This window comes from Porites lutea, chromosome 6 (assembly GCF_958299795.1).
Source record: "Porites lutea chromosome 6, jaPorLute2.1, whole genome shotgun sequence".
NCBI lineage: Eukaryota > Metazoa > Cnidaria > Anthozoa > Scleractinia > Poritidae > Porites > Porites lutea.
Genome location: NC_133206.1, coordinates 18,954,041 through 18,967,634, shown reverse-complemented (window position 1 = coordinate 18,967,634; position 13,594 = coordinate 18,954,041). Strand labels below are relative to the sequence as shown.

Sequence of the window (13,594 nt, the reverse complement as noted above, 5' to 3'; positions counted from 1 at the left end):
TACAATAAATGCTCCGAAAATTCTAGATCTCAAATCGTCTTCCGAACAGATATTTTCCCGAAAATTGCCGTTGGGTGCCCCTGTTTATTCATATATTGTTCAGAATTTAGAAGGAGTATGTATGCGGCAACTTTGTGTGCACTCGTTTTTCAAATGGAAGGGGATTGATCAATAATTGGTTGCCTTTAAAGTAGCCAGCAGGAAAATAAGAATTTCCAATCTGTGATGAGGCATCTCTAATAATGTGCAAGGTTAAAGCTCAGTCTGACAGAACGACTGTACCATTCTCAAGACTAATGTTGCTCCTTTAATTGCAACGGAAGACAAAACCAATGCTGCAAATGATAAGGTTCACGTAGAGAACCAGAACCGTGGTCTGCCTGATCAGAAGGTGACACTTTTGATTAACTGAATATTCGCAAGCAAAAGGAATTACATATAAAGACACTGTGCTCCACTCCAAAGATTCGCCTTATCCACAAAAAAGTGGAGGGTATAAGTCGTCAAGTACAATTCTCCATACTTGGTTTGTTGGTGTAGCTTCGAGATTAAGCTATAATTCCTTCTTTTAAGTTTGGATCTGTACATCACTCTTCATGAGAATTTTACATCTTGCAAGCATCTCTAAAACTCTGGGGCCAGCCCAACAAAACATGGTAAGGAGTCATTGCTTAAAGGGACAAAACACCATTCAAGCATTTTGGAACAAACTATAGAAATTAAAACCTTTATCAAAAGGTTTTTGAGTTGCAGTATCAAGGTTAACGCTTCAAAAGTGGTCACATTGTCAGAAACAAAAACCACCAGAAATAAGTAGGTTTAAAACAAACCAGCTTCACGCTCTGTCAATGTGAGAAAAACTCCACAGCATGAGCTACCCGCCAGAAAATAAAAAGGGGTTTAAGCATGAGGTTAAAGTTGTATTGGCATACCAATTTCACTTTTTCACCTAGAAAGAATTCTAACAGTTGCAAAACACAATAACAGCATTTTCACCGTACTTCTTTAGGGTCAGTGTGTGTAGTAATCGAGGTACATTTTTTTTTTTTCGCGTGCTCAAAGTTAGTGACCTTATTCACTACTTGTGTTCACAATGTTGGACTAAAATGTATTCTGTTCCATACCTTCTGTAGAGTTGCAAAACTGGCACTGGATAAAATACGCTTTAAAAAATCCCTATATTTTCCCTGTTATTTTACCATTTTCCCTATATTGGCCCTATATGTTTGAAAAATTGCCCCTATATTAAGCCCTATATTTTTGCTTAAGGCCACTTGAAGCCCTGTATTAGGTGCATTTAAGGTGTATATGATGCATATAAGGTGAATGTTTCCTTGATATCCTTGATAAACATGTAGCAAAGAGAGTTATTAAGGTACGGAATAAGCCAGCCTCTTGGCTAAATTGGGAAATTAAGAAAGAAATGTTTACTAGGGACTCTTTGAAAAGGAAAGCCACAAAATATGGTTCACAAAACGATTGGTCCGGTTACAAGCATGCGAGAAACGCAGTTACTTATTCCATAAGATGCGCAAAATGAAAATATTATCGTCATAAGCTAAATGAGAGCGTAGGAGACTCAAAGACCACATGAAAGGTATTTAAAGACTTAATGGGTAAAAACTTAGGCGTTACTGAGGTTAATGAAATCTTAACATCGTCTAATAGAACCTTAAATAATGCAGAAGATAACGCAAATCAATTAAATGGTCATTTTACCCCAGATGGGTCCAATGCTCGCTGCAAACTTTCCTACGACATCTATTAATGCCTAAGACGTCTTAAAACGTGGGACGACCTCGTTTGTGTTTACTGAAATTAAACCGTCAAGAGTTTTGAAGTTACTGTCAAAATTAGACGTCGCCAAAGCAACGGGTTTGGATATGCAATAAAGTTCTAACTGATTTGTTTAACCTTTCTCTTAAAAGTCGAGAATTTCCCGATAATGGGGTACTCTCTGAGAAGTGAACTCTAAAATGCGGAGTTCCCCAGGGCTCAATACTGGGGCCTTTTTGGTTTCTCATATACATAAATGATCTTAGTGCTATAATGGATTATGTATCTACACGAATGTACGCAGATGATACTAATTTGACTTTCACTGCTTGCAGCATCCCGAAGCCACAACAGAATATCAATGTAGATTTACGATATCTCCAAACCTACCTAATAGCAAGTAGGCTTACACTGAACGTTTTAAAAACGGAATATATCTTGATCGGTTCGAGGCAGAGATAGCTACTGTCACACAAGGACAAGAAAGTATATAAAGTGTATATGGCTGTATATAACCTGTATTATGATGGGAGGATATAAGGTGAATATGGGTGTATATTAAATGTATATGATGTACATGGATGTATTAAAGGTGGATATGGGTGTATATAAGGTGTATAATATATAGATTTAGCCACGGCTAAAAGCGAAGCTCTGGCCAATAATACTTGTAAACAAAAAAAATTAAATCTTGTAATGCTAAAGGGGGAGGGCAATGAAAATGGCATCAAGATCAATAGATCTAATTAGTAAAAAACAACAAATTGCACGTGCAGCACACTTTTTTTCTAATTAGCAAAAAAACAAATTTGCACGTGCAGCACGCTTTTTTGTCTTTCAGTTGCCGTTGTTTTGCACAACTACAGCGCTGTTTTGTAGGACTAAAACGTCAATCTTCCTAGTTACACATTATTTTTATGGAGGAATTGTCGTATGTACTTACTCAACATTTTGTCTCCTGTGTTCATGTTCGCTTTTATTTTTCACTGCCGCTTATTTACACCTTGCTGGCCGCCAGCATTTCTCATTGCCACACATCCGCTTTGAATTTTCATGTTTTTCTTCCTACAAAATTCGTCTCTTTTGTTTTTAATCACTCGCTCTAGCTCTTTCTCTGGAATAACGGCGAAAATGTATTAAAGGTGGATATGGGTGTATATAAGGTGTATATAAGGTGTATATGACTGTATTTAAGTTTTCTACGGCGGTATGTAAGCTGTATATGGGTGTATATAAGGTTAATATGGGTGTATTTAAGGTTTATCTTAAAAGTATATGCCTGTCATAAGGCGTATATGGGGCGTATATGGGTGGTACATAAGGTGCATTTCAGGTGTCTATGGGTGGTATAAAAGGTGAATATAGGTGTATATAAGGTGTATATGGCTATAACGTGTATTATGATTGGAGTATCTAAGGTGAATATGGGTGTATATAAGGTGTATATAAGGTGAATATGGGTGTTTGTAAAATAGCTAAGATGGTACGCGCGCTCTGATTGGCCGAGAGGGGTGTTTGCATGAGAGTATGTAAACATGGTTGTGACGTCAAGATGTTTTGCTTTTCGCGCGCTAATCACGTAAGCACGAATTTGAAAAAGTTTTTGACTTCCAAACTTGACAAGGTTACTTTATTCACCCATTCCTTCGTCGGCTGAAACTTGGAAAATCTTTATAAACAAGCTGTGTCAATTTTTTTTCGCTAAAGCTGACATTTTAAGCGAGAAAAATCCGTATTTTGGAAAGCATCTTTTTGCAAAACAAGAAACTGATTACGCGTGACTTCGTGTACAAAACTTTGAGACTGGTAGGAGTTCCTGTTTTAATCAGTACCATAACAAAGAGTTTTTAGTTTTTTCTCAGTAAAATTATTTTATAAAAGCAATAGAAAACTTTTTTCCTGTGTTTGCATAGCCTAATACAAACACTCGAGGGGTTGGGAGAATTCTCGACAGTTATGCAAACCCTCGACTTCGTCTCGGGTTTGCATAACTGTCTCGAATTCTCCCAACCCCTCTCGTGTTTATATCAGGCTATGCAAACACGGAAAACGTTTTTTATTGCTTAAATAAAGGTGTATATGAAAGTATATAAGGTGTAAATCAGGTCTGTGTGGCTGGTATATAAGGTGTATATCAAAATAACTAAGACAGTACGCGCGTTCTGATTGGTTTAAAACCTATGGTTTATTGTGCCAGTAAACTCGAAAAGATTGTGAATCACGAGCCGAAGGCGAGAGATTCACCATCCCCGGAGACCCAGGGGCAGTCAGTCGGGTCGAGAAAAAAGGCGGGACGAAAGTTTTCAAGTACGGGCAAAAGAGTTCCTGGGTACCGACTCTCTCGTAATTTGTTACCATGGTTACCCCTTGTTACCCCTCTTACCCCTATTCCGCCTTGTTATCCCTTGTTACCCCTGATACCCCTTGTTACACCGCTTACCCCTCGTTACCCCTTTTACCCCTGTTTTCCCTGTTACCCCTTGTTACCCCTGTTACCCCTTGTTACACCGCTTACCCCGCTTGCCCCTGTTACCCCTTGTTACCCCTTTAACCCCCTTGTTATTCTTTGTTGCTCCTTGGTACCCCTTTTACCCCTTGTTACCCCTGGTTACCCCTTTTACCCCCTTGTTATTCCTTGTTGCTCCTTGGTAGCCCTTTAACCCCTTGTTACCCCTGTTACCCCTTTTACCCCTTATTACCCCTGTTAATCCTTGGGACCCATGTTACCCCTGTTACCCCTTGTTACCCGTTGTTAACCCCTGTTACCCCTTTTTATCCTTTATTACCTTTGTTACCCCTTGTTACCCTTGTTACCTCTTGTTATTCCCGTTATCCCCTTTTACCCCTTTTTACTCCCTGTTACCCGTTGTTATCCCTGTTCTTCGTTGTTACCCCTGTTCCCTCTTGTTCTTCGTTGTTACCCCTTGTTACCCATTGTTACCCCTGTTATTATTTGTTACCCCTTGTTACCCCTTGTTACCTCTCGTTACTCCTGTTACCCCTTGTTACCGCTATTACCCCTCGTTCTTGTTCGCCCTGTTACCCCTTTTGCCCCTTGTTACCCCTTTTATCCTCTAGTTTCTCAAACGTTGCCAGAATTAGTAGACAACGAAATTTATTCTGGTGGTTCAGGTTCGTCTAATTTGTCTAGTTTTTTTACAAGCTAAACGTGGTTTCAAATTTGTCTGTTTGAAAATTAAAAGTCTCGTCAAACATGTTGACGATTTTAGAGTCTTTTTTGGTGAGTTTTCATTTGATATTTTGGCAATTAATGAAATCAAACTTGACGAATCCATAAAAAGTTCCGAACTCCATATATTAGGCTATGAATTTATTCGTCGTGACAGAAATAGACATGGAGGAGGGGTAGGTTTTTACATTAAGTCTTCTAATTCTTATATAGTTCGCTCCGATCTTAACGTAATATAATTCTATAGTTAAAATTTAACTATAGAAATTCGTAAACCGAACTCTAAGCCATTTCTAGTAGCAACATGGTACAGACCTCCCTGTTCTCCAACCGATTTATTTTCGAGTTACGAGTCATTTACAGGCAAATTAGATTCTTTCGACCTAGAGTATTTGTTCGTTGACTTAAACTGTAATTTGGCCTCTCCTACACCTGATGCAAACACTCATCGTTTTTACTCTAGATTTCGGATTTATATGGGCTCAAACAACTAAAAAATAAACCAACGCGTGTTACAAAATCCTCATCTACACTAATTGATTTGATCTATACAAATTATACAGACAGAGTAGGCTGTTCCGGTTTCTCCCATATTGCCCTCAGTGATCATGGTCTCGTCTATGTTTATCGGAAAATATCTTCTGATTTACCATTTAAGGGACACTCTTCCATCTCTTACAGAAATTTTCGAAATTTTGATCGTGAAAATTGTCGAAATGACATCTCGCAACAAGACTGGTCGTTCAATGAATTTGGTATGGTCTAACTGGAAAACAAAATTTTTGCGCGTTGTTAACTCACATGCTCCTTTTCGAACTAGACGTACTAAACTGAACAAAACACCCTGGATTAATTCAGCCTTGAAGAAAGGTATGCCCTGTCGCGATGCTGCTAAGAGGAAAGCGATAAAAACGAAGAATCCTCAAGACTGGGGCAATTGCAGAAAGCTCCAAAATCGAATCAACAATAAAGTGAAAACCACTAAGGCATCCTATTATCACAATAGTTTTATTCAATCCGAAGGAAATGCTCGACGGGCTTGGAAAACTACTAACAGCCTGATGTCTCGTCGTCAGAGCAACCAGATAGTGAAGGATGTGAAAGTAAATGACATCTCTATCTGTAACTCTAACGAGATTTCCAACGCCTTTAACGAACACTTCTCAACTATTAGCCCCAGACTAGCCCGCGAAATACCTTTAACTTCGGACGAGGGGTCTCTTTATTTAAAAAATATTACTGAAAATTAAAACAAATTCTGTTTTCTTCTAACTACTACCAGTGATGTCTTTACCCATCTAAATAAATTGTCAAAAACTAAAGCTACAGGGCTAGCTACAAAAGCTGAATTTATGTTGATCGGCTCCAGGCAAAGATTAAGTACTCTGTCTGATACACTCGAACTTTCCATTGATAATGTTCCGATTGAACAAGTTCCCTCTGTGAAATCACTTAGAATATATATCGATGAAAATTTAACGTGGCATTCCCACATTGATAAACTGTGTAAAAAGATCGCTTCTGCAATTGGAGCCATAAAGCGAGTTAAGCCATTTGTGCCCCAATCCATCCTACTCAATATATACTACTCACTAGTTCAATCTCACTTTGATTACTGCAGCCTAGTCTGGGGTAATTGCGGCAAAACATTATCTAACAAACTTCAAAAACTGCAAAACCGTGCTGCACGAGTAATAACTTCATCAAACTTTGACGTAGATGTCGATTCCTTGTTTCGCAACTCAGATGGAAAGACTTGAAATCTCAACGTCAAATTCAGAACGCCTTAATGGTTTTCAAGTCTTAAACGGGCTGGTTCCCGAATATTTTTCGTCTAAATTTATAAAGCGAAATGAATCAAACTGTTCTCCAAGGGACTCGAAAAACAAACTTGTTGTCCCCTTTCCAAGAACTAACTACATGAAAAATAGTTTTAGTTACAGCGGCGCAACCCTTTGCAACAGCTTTCCCTGTAACATTAGAAATGAATGCGTGACAAACGAACCCCAAAGGACGTCTGCGGAGAGGCTAAGAGTCTGGTTCATTAAATCAATTTAAACGACTTCTCTATCATAATTTTAAACAAAGCATTCATGGAAATCAGGTTTCCTAAGTGGCATATTGTTGTAAGTTAATATCATGTTAGGATTAGGATTTTTAGGTTTTAAAATGTTAGTCATAGTATTAGAATTTATTGTACCTGATGAAATTTTCACGGTGTATAAATAACGATTAAAGATTTAAGATTAAAAGACTCCCTCTTGTTTTACCTGTTACCCTTGTTACCTCAGTTCCCCCTGTTCCCCTTCCTTACCCGTTGTTACCCCTGTTACCTCTGTTTCCCCTTGTTACCATTTGTTACCTCTGTTCCACCTTGTTACCCCTGTTCCCCCTTGTTATCCCTGTACCTTTTTGTTTCCCCTGTTACCTCTGTTCCCCCTTGATACCCCTGTTCCCCCATTTTACCCCTTGTTACCCATGTTCTCCCATTTTACCCATTGTTATCCCTGTTCCCCCATTTTACCCCTTGTTACCCCTGTTACATATATATACATATAACGTGTACATAAGGTGTATAAGGGTGTATATAAGGGGAATATGGGTGTATTTAAGGTGTATAGTGGAAGTATATGCCTGTATATAAGGTGTATATCAGGCGTATATGGGTGGTATATAAGGGGTATTTCAGGTGTATATGGGTGGTATAGAAGGTGAATATGGGTGTATATACGACGTATTTGGGTGTATATAAGGTGTATATGCCTATAACGTTTATTATGATTGGAGTATATAACGTGAATATGGGTGTATATAAGGTGTATATGGTTGTATATAAGCTGTATATGGGTGTATATAAGCTGTATATGGGTGTATATAAAGTGTATATGCGTGTATGTAAGAAAAAAGTGTTTCCTTAAAAGAAAAATTACACCGTGACGGAATATTCAGTCATTTTACTGTACAAAAAAGCTGAATGCTCAACAATACAAGGCTAAAAAGGACATTCTCTGGTAAAATGTTTGTTCTTTAGTTGGAGTGCATTTGCCTTGTGTACATTTGGTACCTACTTATTAAGCAAAGCAACGTAACCATAGCAGAGAGTAAAAAGCACAATTTGATTGACCCTTGTTAAGTCATTAATTGTTTTGTGTTTTATAATAATAAGTCAAGGCTGTAGAGCCAATTTGTATGCAAATGACGACTAGTTAACTCTCAAAATTAACTGACGAACGGCGCGTTGCTTTAATATCGGAATTGTTGGTAAGAGCCATCGTAACAAAAAAAAGTTACAACCTCTATTAAATCTGTTCGATTTCTTCCCTCCAAAATTAGGCTACGAAAAGGTTTGACGAAAAGTGGTGGGCTTTTATGTTCAAAGAACAACGGGCCGGGCTCGCTAAACTGTGACGTCATTACTAGTGCTTGCCTGAACGTCGTTAGCATAAATTAAACAAGTTTCCCGCGCATTTTATTCATGAGCTATCTATTAAATTTTACTCCCCAGTTTTTACACTCCCCAAAACTTCGGCTAATTCTCCTCAGACGCCACTACTCTTATCCCCAACACACCGTTATCCTGTGTACAAGACATGTATGAGGATTATGAGTGAGTCACTTTAGACAGTTTAAAAATCAGGTTACTATATGACGATCAATACCGATTTTGTATATCAATCTATAAATTATATATATGAGCATATTTTTCTTCTGATATCAAATATCCTTGTTGTTTTGGAACGAAGAATCATAGCAAAATCTGATAAATAAAATTATTGTAAGAAAAAATGGAATCTACAAAATTGCTAGCCCTAATCAGCAGAAAGCAGCGGATTCTTTCGAGAAGGCTCAGGCAAGCCCCATTTAGCGCGGATGGACTGCCGTAACCTCAAGCTTCTTTGCCTTTCCAACTTCTCCTCATTCTTACTGGGGAGCTTGAAATTTCTTCGGAAATAGTTCTTTGGTCGACGCTCACTCTTTACCCGACGGAAATCTCCATCTCCAAGCAGACTGTCGTCTTTGGAAACATCTTCGTGACTGGTTGAGGTACGAATTTGTACTAGAGGTTTCGATCTGTTGTCATCGTCTGCAGGGGGTGAACTATTTGAGGCAAAGAAACACTGTTATTAACTGATTACAAAGAAACAATCTGACTCGTGTTTTGCAATATATAAGGAAGGAAAAGATTTGCACATAAGAAAGGTAGCTTTACGATATTCTTCAATCATTGGCAATAAACTTGACGGAGGTTTTTATTTATAAACAAAGCAGTGTTCAAACGTCGGATAGCGCTGTCTACTAATTAGTACCATCCAGTGGAAAGCCAATCGAGTTACCTACTGATTACATTTATTCCGAGATAACACTATCCATCTTTAGGGCAACTGTAGACTACGAGTAGGCCCCATTTTTCCTCTAGGATATTAGAGCGAGCAAAACGCGAGCGCGCTTGAAAATCACCCCTCCCGAGAAAGACGAGGCGCTATTTTCTTCTATCCCTGAGGAAAAATGGGGACTACTCGTAGTCTAGGGCAACTGGGACTACGATTATGCACCTACAATGTAAAAGCTGTCAAGTTTGGGCATTGCTTATCATGAAAATAAAAAACACGTTGTTAAATCGTCGCAGCACTCCAAAGAAGTATTAAGATAAGTTAGTTGAAGGTGTATGTAATAATAAATCCATCACTGTCTTTTAATACGTATTCTGGAGATATTTAATTAAGGGCCTGTTTACATGAAGTGGGGGACCCCAGTCTTGTGGGGTTGGTTTCTTTTGTTTTTACGCTCTGGGGAACACAAAACAAAAGAAACCTACCCCACTAAACCGGGGTCCCCCACTCCATGTAAACAGGGTCTAAAAAAATCCCTCGCTACCAAAAGAACGTAAACTTTTCACCGCTCCACCCCTTCCCCCACATTAGGGAGATTAAGCATTAACGACGGCAATAGTGGCGACGGCTACGAAGTGTGTTCGCGCTGCTTCAAATTTAATCGCGCGTATTCCATTTCGTTCATTTCGTCAAATGTTGGGTAATTTTTCTGGAGTTGAGTTCTAACGGACTGTATCCAGTTCAGAAAAAGAAAAAGAAGGTCGTTGTCTTGTGCTCGTCCTCCACAAAACGTGAAATTAAGAAGTTTCAGGTCGTAGTCTTTGATAGTACGCACCTCCTAAAAACCTCTAATTTCATTGCCGTAGTCGTGCAACGAGGGCAAAGAAATGTACAAAAAGCGTGATACACGTGCAGAGTTGTTGTTCTGCCAGTCTAAACCTATTACTTTTTTGCCGTTCTCGTTGGTGTCGCCGGAATTCCCCGCGGGATTTACATTGACAGGCGCCCTAACTACTCCGTCCCAGTCTCCTTCCCCGCCGCCTTATTCAGATTACCTGTCGAATTCATACAACAGGGAAAAAGTGAAGAACAAGCATGAGAAAGGAACTTTACAGCCATTAATTAGTTATAACCCTCTCACTGCTACTCACTGCGTTTACATGATAAGACTTACAAAACTAAACTTGCAGGAGGAGGAAGCGGTGGCGCATCGTTTTCAGCCCCAGGCTTTGTTTTCATTTTCTTTTTCATTTCCTTCTTTAACTTTTCGTTTGGTTCAGATCCTATGAAGCGGTCTTTGTAGAACCATCCTTTGATGCTGAAAAACAAACAAATCAAATCCATCCACATAAAGGAAAACAAAAATTGACAGATTATTAATAGCAAATATGGTGATAAAACAAATTTTTACGACACAGAAATAATAGCCCTTGACCAACATATTTCATGGAAAGAAAGTCTCGTTTTGGAATTGTCAAATTACAAATATTCACAACGATAAATTCCTCGTACGTTTGAATTGAAAAGAATACTCGCTCAATGACAGTACAATACAAAACACAAACGAGGATTGGCGGTGAAATTAAAAGGACCCATCCAACCGTATGCGTTTTCATTTTGAAACTAAACGGATTTTCCTCCACGGATTTACCTTCCGCCCATACATATCCGACGAAAACATTTATAACAGAGTTCAAAGAGAAAGATCTCGGAGGTTTACTGGGTTATAGAGCCCAGGAACATTAGATAACTTTGTCTACCCAAAAGTCAAGGATCATTTTATAATGATTCAAATATTAAAAAAATATCCGTTTTCGAACACGTGTGCATTGACGAAAGCGACTAAAAAGTGTTCTGTGTAAACGAGATGTTTTAAGGATGCACAGAAAAAATAAGAGCATATATATGAAAACAAGAAGAAGCACACGCTGGTCAACCCGTCTGATAATGCAGTGAGACAAAGAGGATGGACTGGAACCGATGTCACGCAATGGTGACCAATGATCGCAATTTCTGAGCGCAATCTGTCGCGTGCTGTCCATGCAATTTCGTGAGGAACTATTTATTTCATTATTTTTTACTTCATAAATATCTACTCCACAGAACAAGAAAATAAAAATGACATTGAATTAAAAATTCATAGGAGGAAGTCTCCAAAAGCACCATACAAAGTGGGGACTCTAAATTTAGGTATTATTTGGGGATTTTTTAATTTAAAGAAGTAAGTACATAAAAAATTCAGGTCTTCTCGCTTACGTTCCATATTTTTCTTGGTATCAACTTCACATTTTGAAAATACTTGCCTTTAAGGCAATAAAAAGTTCACATAGGCAGAAGGGCTTGAAGTTTGACTACCCCATACGGGCAAAATATTCACAACACAATAGGGGGCATGAAGACCGCAATATTTATCGCAAACGTAAATTCCAAGATTACACCCAAATCATTTCATGATCTATTATTTATAATTTTCAACTACTCTGTGCGGCGATTCCACATCCTGGTAGAGCTGCTTACTGTGTTCGATATTGAAGCAATACTTCAAGAACAATGGTATGATCTAACTGATTTTTGTAATGGCTTATATTCCAAAGAAAGGGGTTTTGTCGGTTCAATATTTTACTTGGAAACAATCCACCCTTTAATTGCACATTAAACATGTCAAATATTCGTCTATTCAAGAAGGCGAATTTAGCTTCTTTAGGACTATAGCTGGACTATAGCCGAATTTGAGAAATTTGCATTCGCTGCTATCGACATTGTAAACATAAGGGCGCTTTTCAAGTACTCAGCGACGAGATAAGCTACAAAAGTCTTATTAAAATCACTTTTAAATTCAACATTTTCGTTTGAAAGAGCTTAGAAAAACAACGAACTTACTCAGTGAATCAGGATCTCAAAGAAAAACGAAGTAATATGTTTATAAAGAGCCAAATGTAATTAAAATTACCCTGAGAACTACCGGAAGTAACTTGATGTCCATATCAAAGTAACAACATTACATACATGAATAACCAAGTTTTTGGTTTGCACTCAGAGGCCTTAACGATGATGTTAGATTTCTATACCTTTTACCACTTGCGTAGGTGTAAAGTCCATATCCGTGTTTCATTCCTTTCTTCCAATCGCCGTCGTAAATGTCGCCATTTTGGTAGCAATACACTCCTTCGCCTTTTCGCTCACCGAATTCATCGACTCCTCCAGAGAACTTCTCGACATCTACAAAATCGCCCTCGATTATTTTGTCCCTTTTGTGATCTTTAGCGAGTTTTCCACCCATTCCAATGAGGTTAACATGTGCAACTCCGGCACTAAAAATATATAGCTTGCATGAAATCGAATCGGCTACTGGAGGCGGTGTCGAGTGAGCAGTGTGGCACAATAAAGCTGTCATGTTATTGACTGACTGATTAACTAGAGTCGCGTTTGATTAGCAAAGACCGTGACGGACGGGGAGGAGGGGGTAATTATTTTTCGTCAAATGGTACTTTTAACAGCATGAATCACTTGATTTCAATGTGACCCTTCATTAATACTATTAACGACGAAAGTTTTTCCGCATGTTTTCCCGACAATTTAGTTCTCCTGATGAAACGCGTACATTAGAGGAAGACTAACGCGCTTAGAGTGAAATTTATATACTGAAGCCTGGTTTCCATATGATCTTCTGCCCGATCGCTCAAGTCGTTTCAAAAAATCTCGAGACGATCCGGACGACTGGGACGATTAGTAGTTTCTATATGATCGTCTCGATCGCCCCAAAGGCTACAGACACGGGGTCGTGAGAGATGTCTCTGGTCTAAGGTGGGTACTCCTGGGAATTCTTGGTGGGGGTGTGCCGCCCTGTTCTTCAAATCCTGACCCTATTTCAGACCAAAAAATGTCATTTTGCACACCCGTTTTCAGGCCAGACCTCTAAAATCTATACCCGTTTTCAGACCTGGCCTTAAGACAGAAATTATGTCATCATTACTTAGAATAGAGCGCACACATAAAATTCTTCAAATCCATTTAAAATTCGAATATTTCTCTTTCTGTCTTACTCATTTGGATTTAAAACGATAAATACGTTCATACACTCCCGTAGTTCTCTCGAAAACCATACCCGATTACAGACCAACATGGGCAAAATCTATACCCGTTTTCAGACCTAAGAGGCGCAAAAACCTATCCGATGGGGCGGCACATACTACCTGTATAGTTTATATAAGGGAGTACCTCCCGGGGTCTCTGGGTGACTCAATAGAATTTTTGCGCGTGTTTCGCAAACAAACCAAACCTAATGATGATTTTTATT

The 13,594-nt window shown here is 38.7% G+C and overlaps 1 protein-coding gene across 1 annotated transcript; it reads right to left on the bottom strand.

Moving 5' to 3' along the window:
* Positions 1 to 8,305: 8,305 nt before the first annotated feature.
* LOC140940583 (uncharacterized) lies at positions 8,306 to 12,686 on the bottom strand. The gene is made up of 3 exons (XM_073389577.1): positions 12,366 to 12,686; positions 10,472 to 10,615; positions 8,306 to 9,064 (listed from the first exon to the last, which is right to left on the bottom strand). Exons 1-3 carry the CDS (start codon positions 12,575 to 12,577, stop codon positions 8,776 to 8,778), a joined length of 645 nt encoding a protein of 214 aa, XP_073245678.1. The 5' UTR covers positions 12,578 to 12,686; the 3' UTR covers positions 8,306 to 8,775.
* Between the last annotated feature and the right edge of the window lie 908 nt (positions 12,687 to 13,594).

What these genes read in the sequence shown, in the direction of transcription:
- LOC140940583 (XM_073389577.1), bottom strand. Translation starts at nt 12,577, where the DNA reads ATGGGTGGAAAACTCGCTAAAGATCACAAAAGGGACAAAATAATCGAG. An exon ending in ACCTACGCAAGTGGTAAAAG is followed by an intron (nt 10,616 to 12,365) that starts GTATAGAAATCT and finishes TTTGTTTTTCAG; the next exon opens with CATCAAAGGATGGTTCTACA. An exon ending in CCTCCTGCAAGTTTAGTTTT is followed by an intron (nt 9,065 to 10,471) that starts GTAAGTCTTATC and finishes TGCCTCAAATAG; the next exon opens with TTCACCCCCTGCAGACGATG.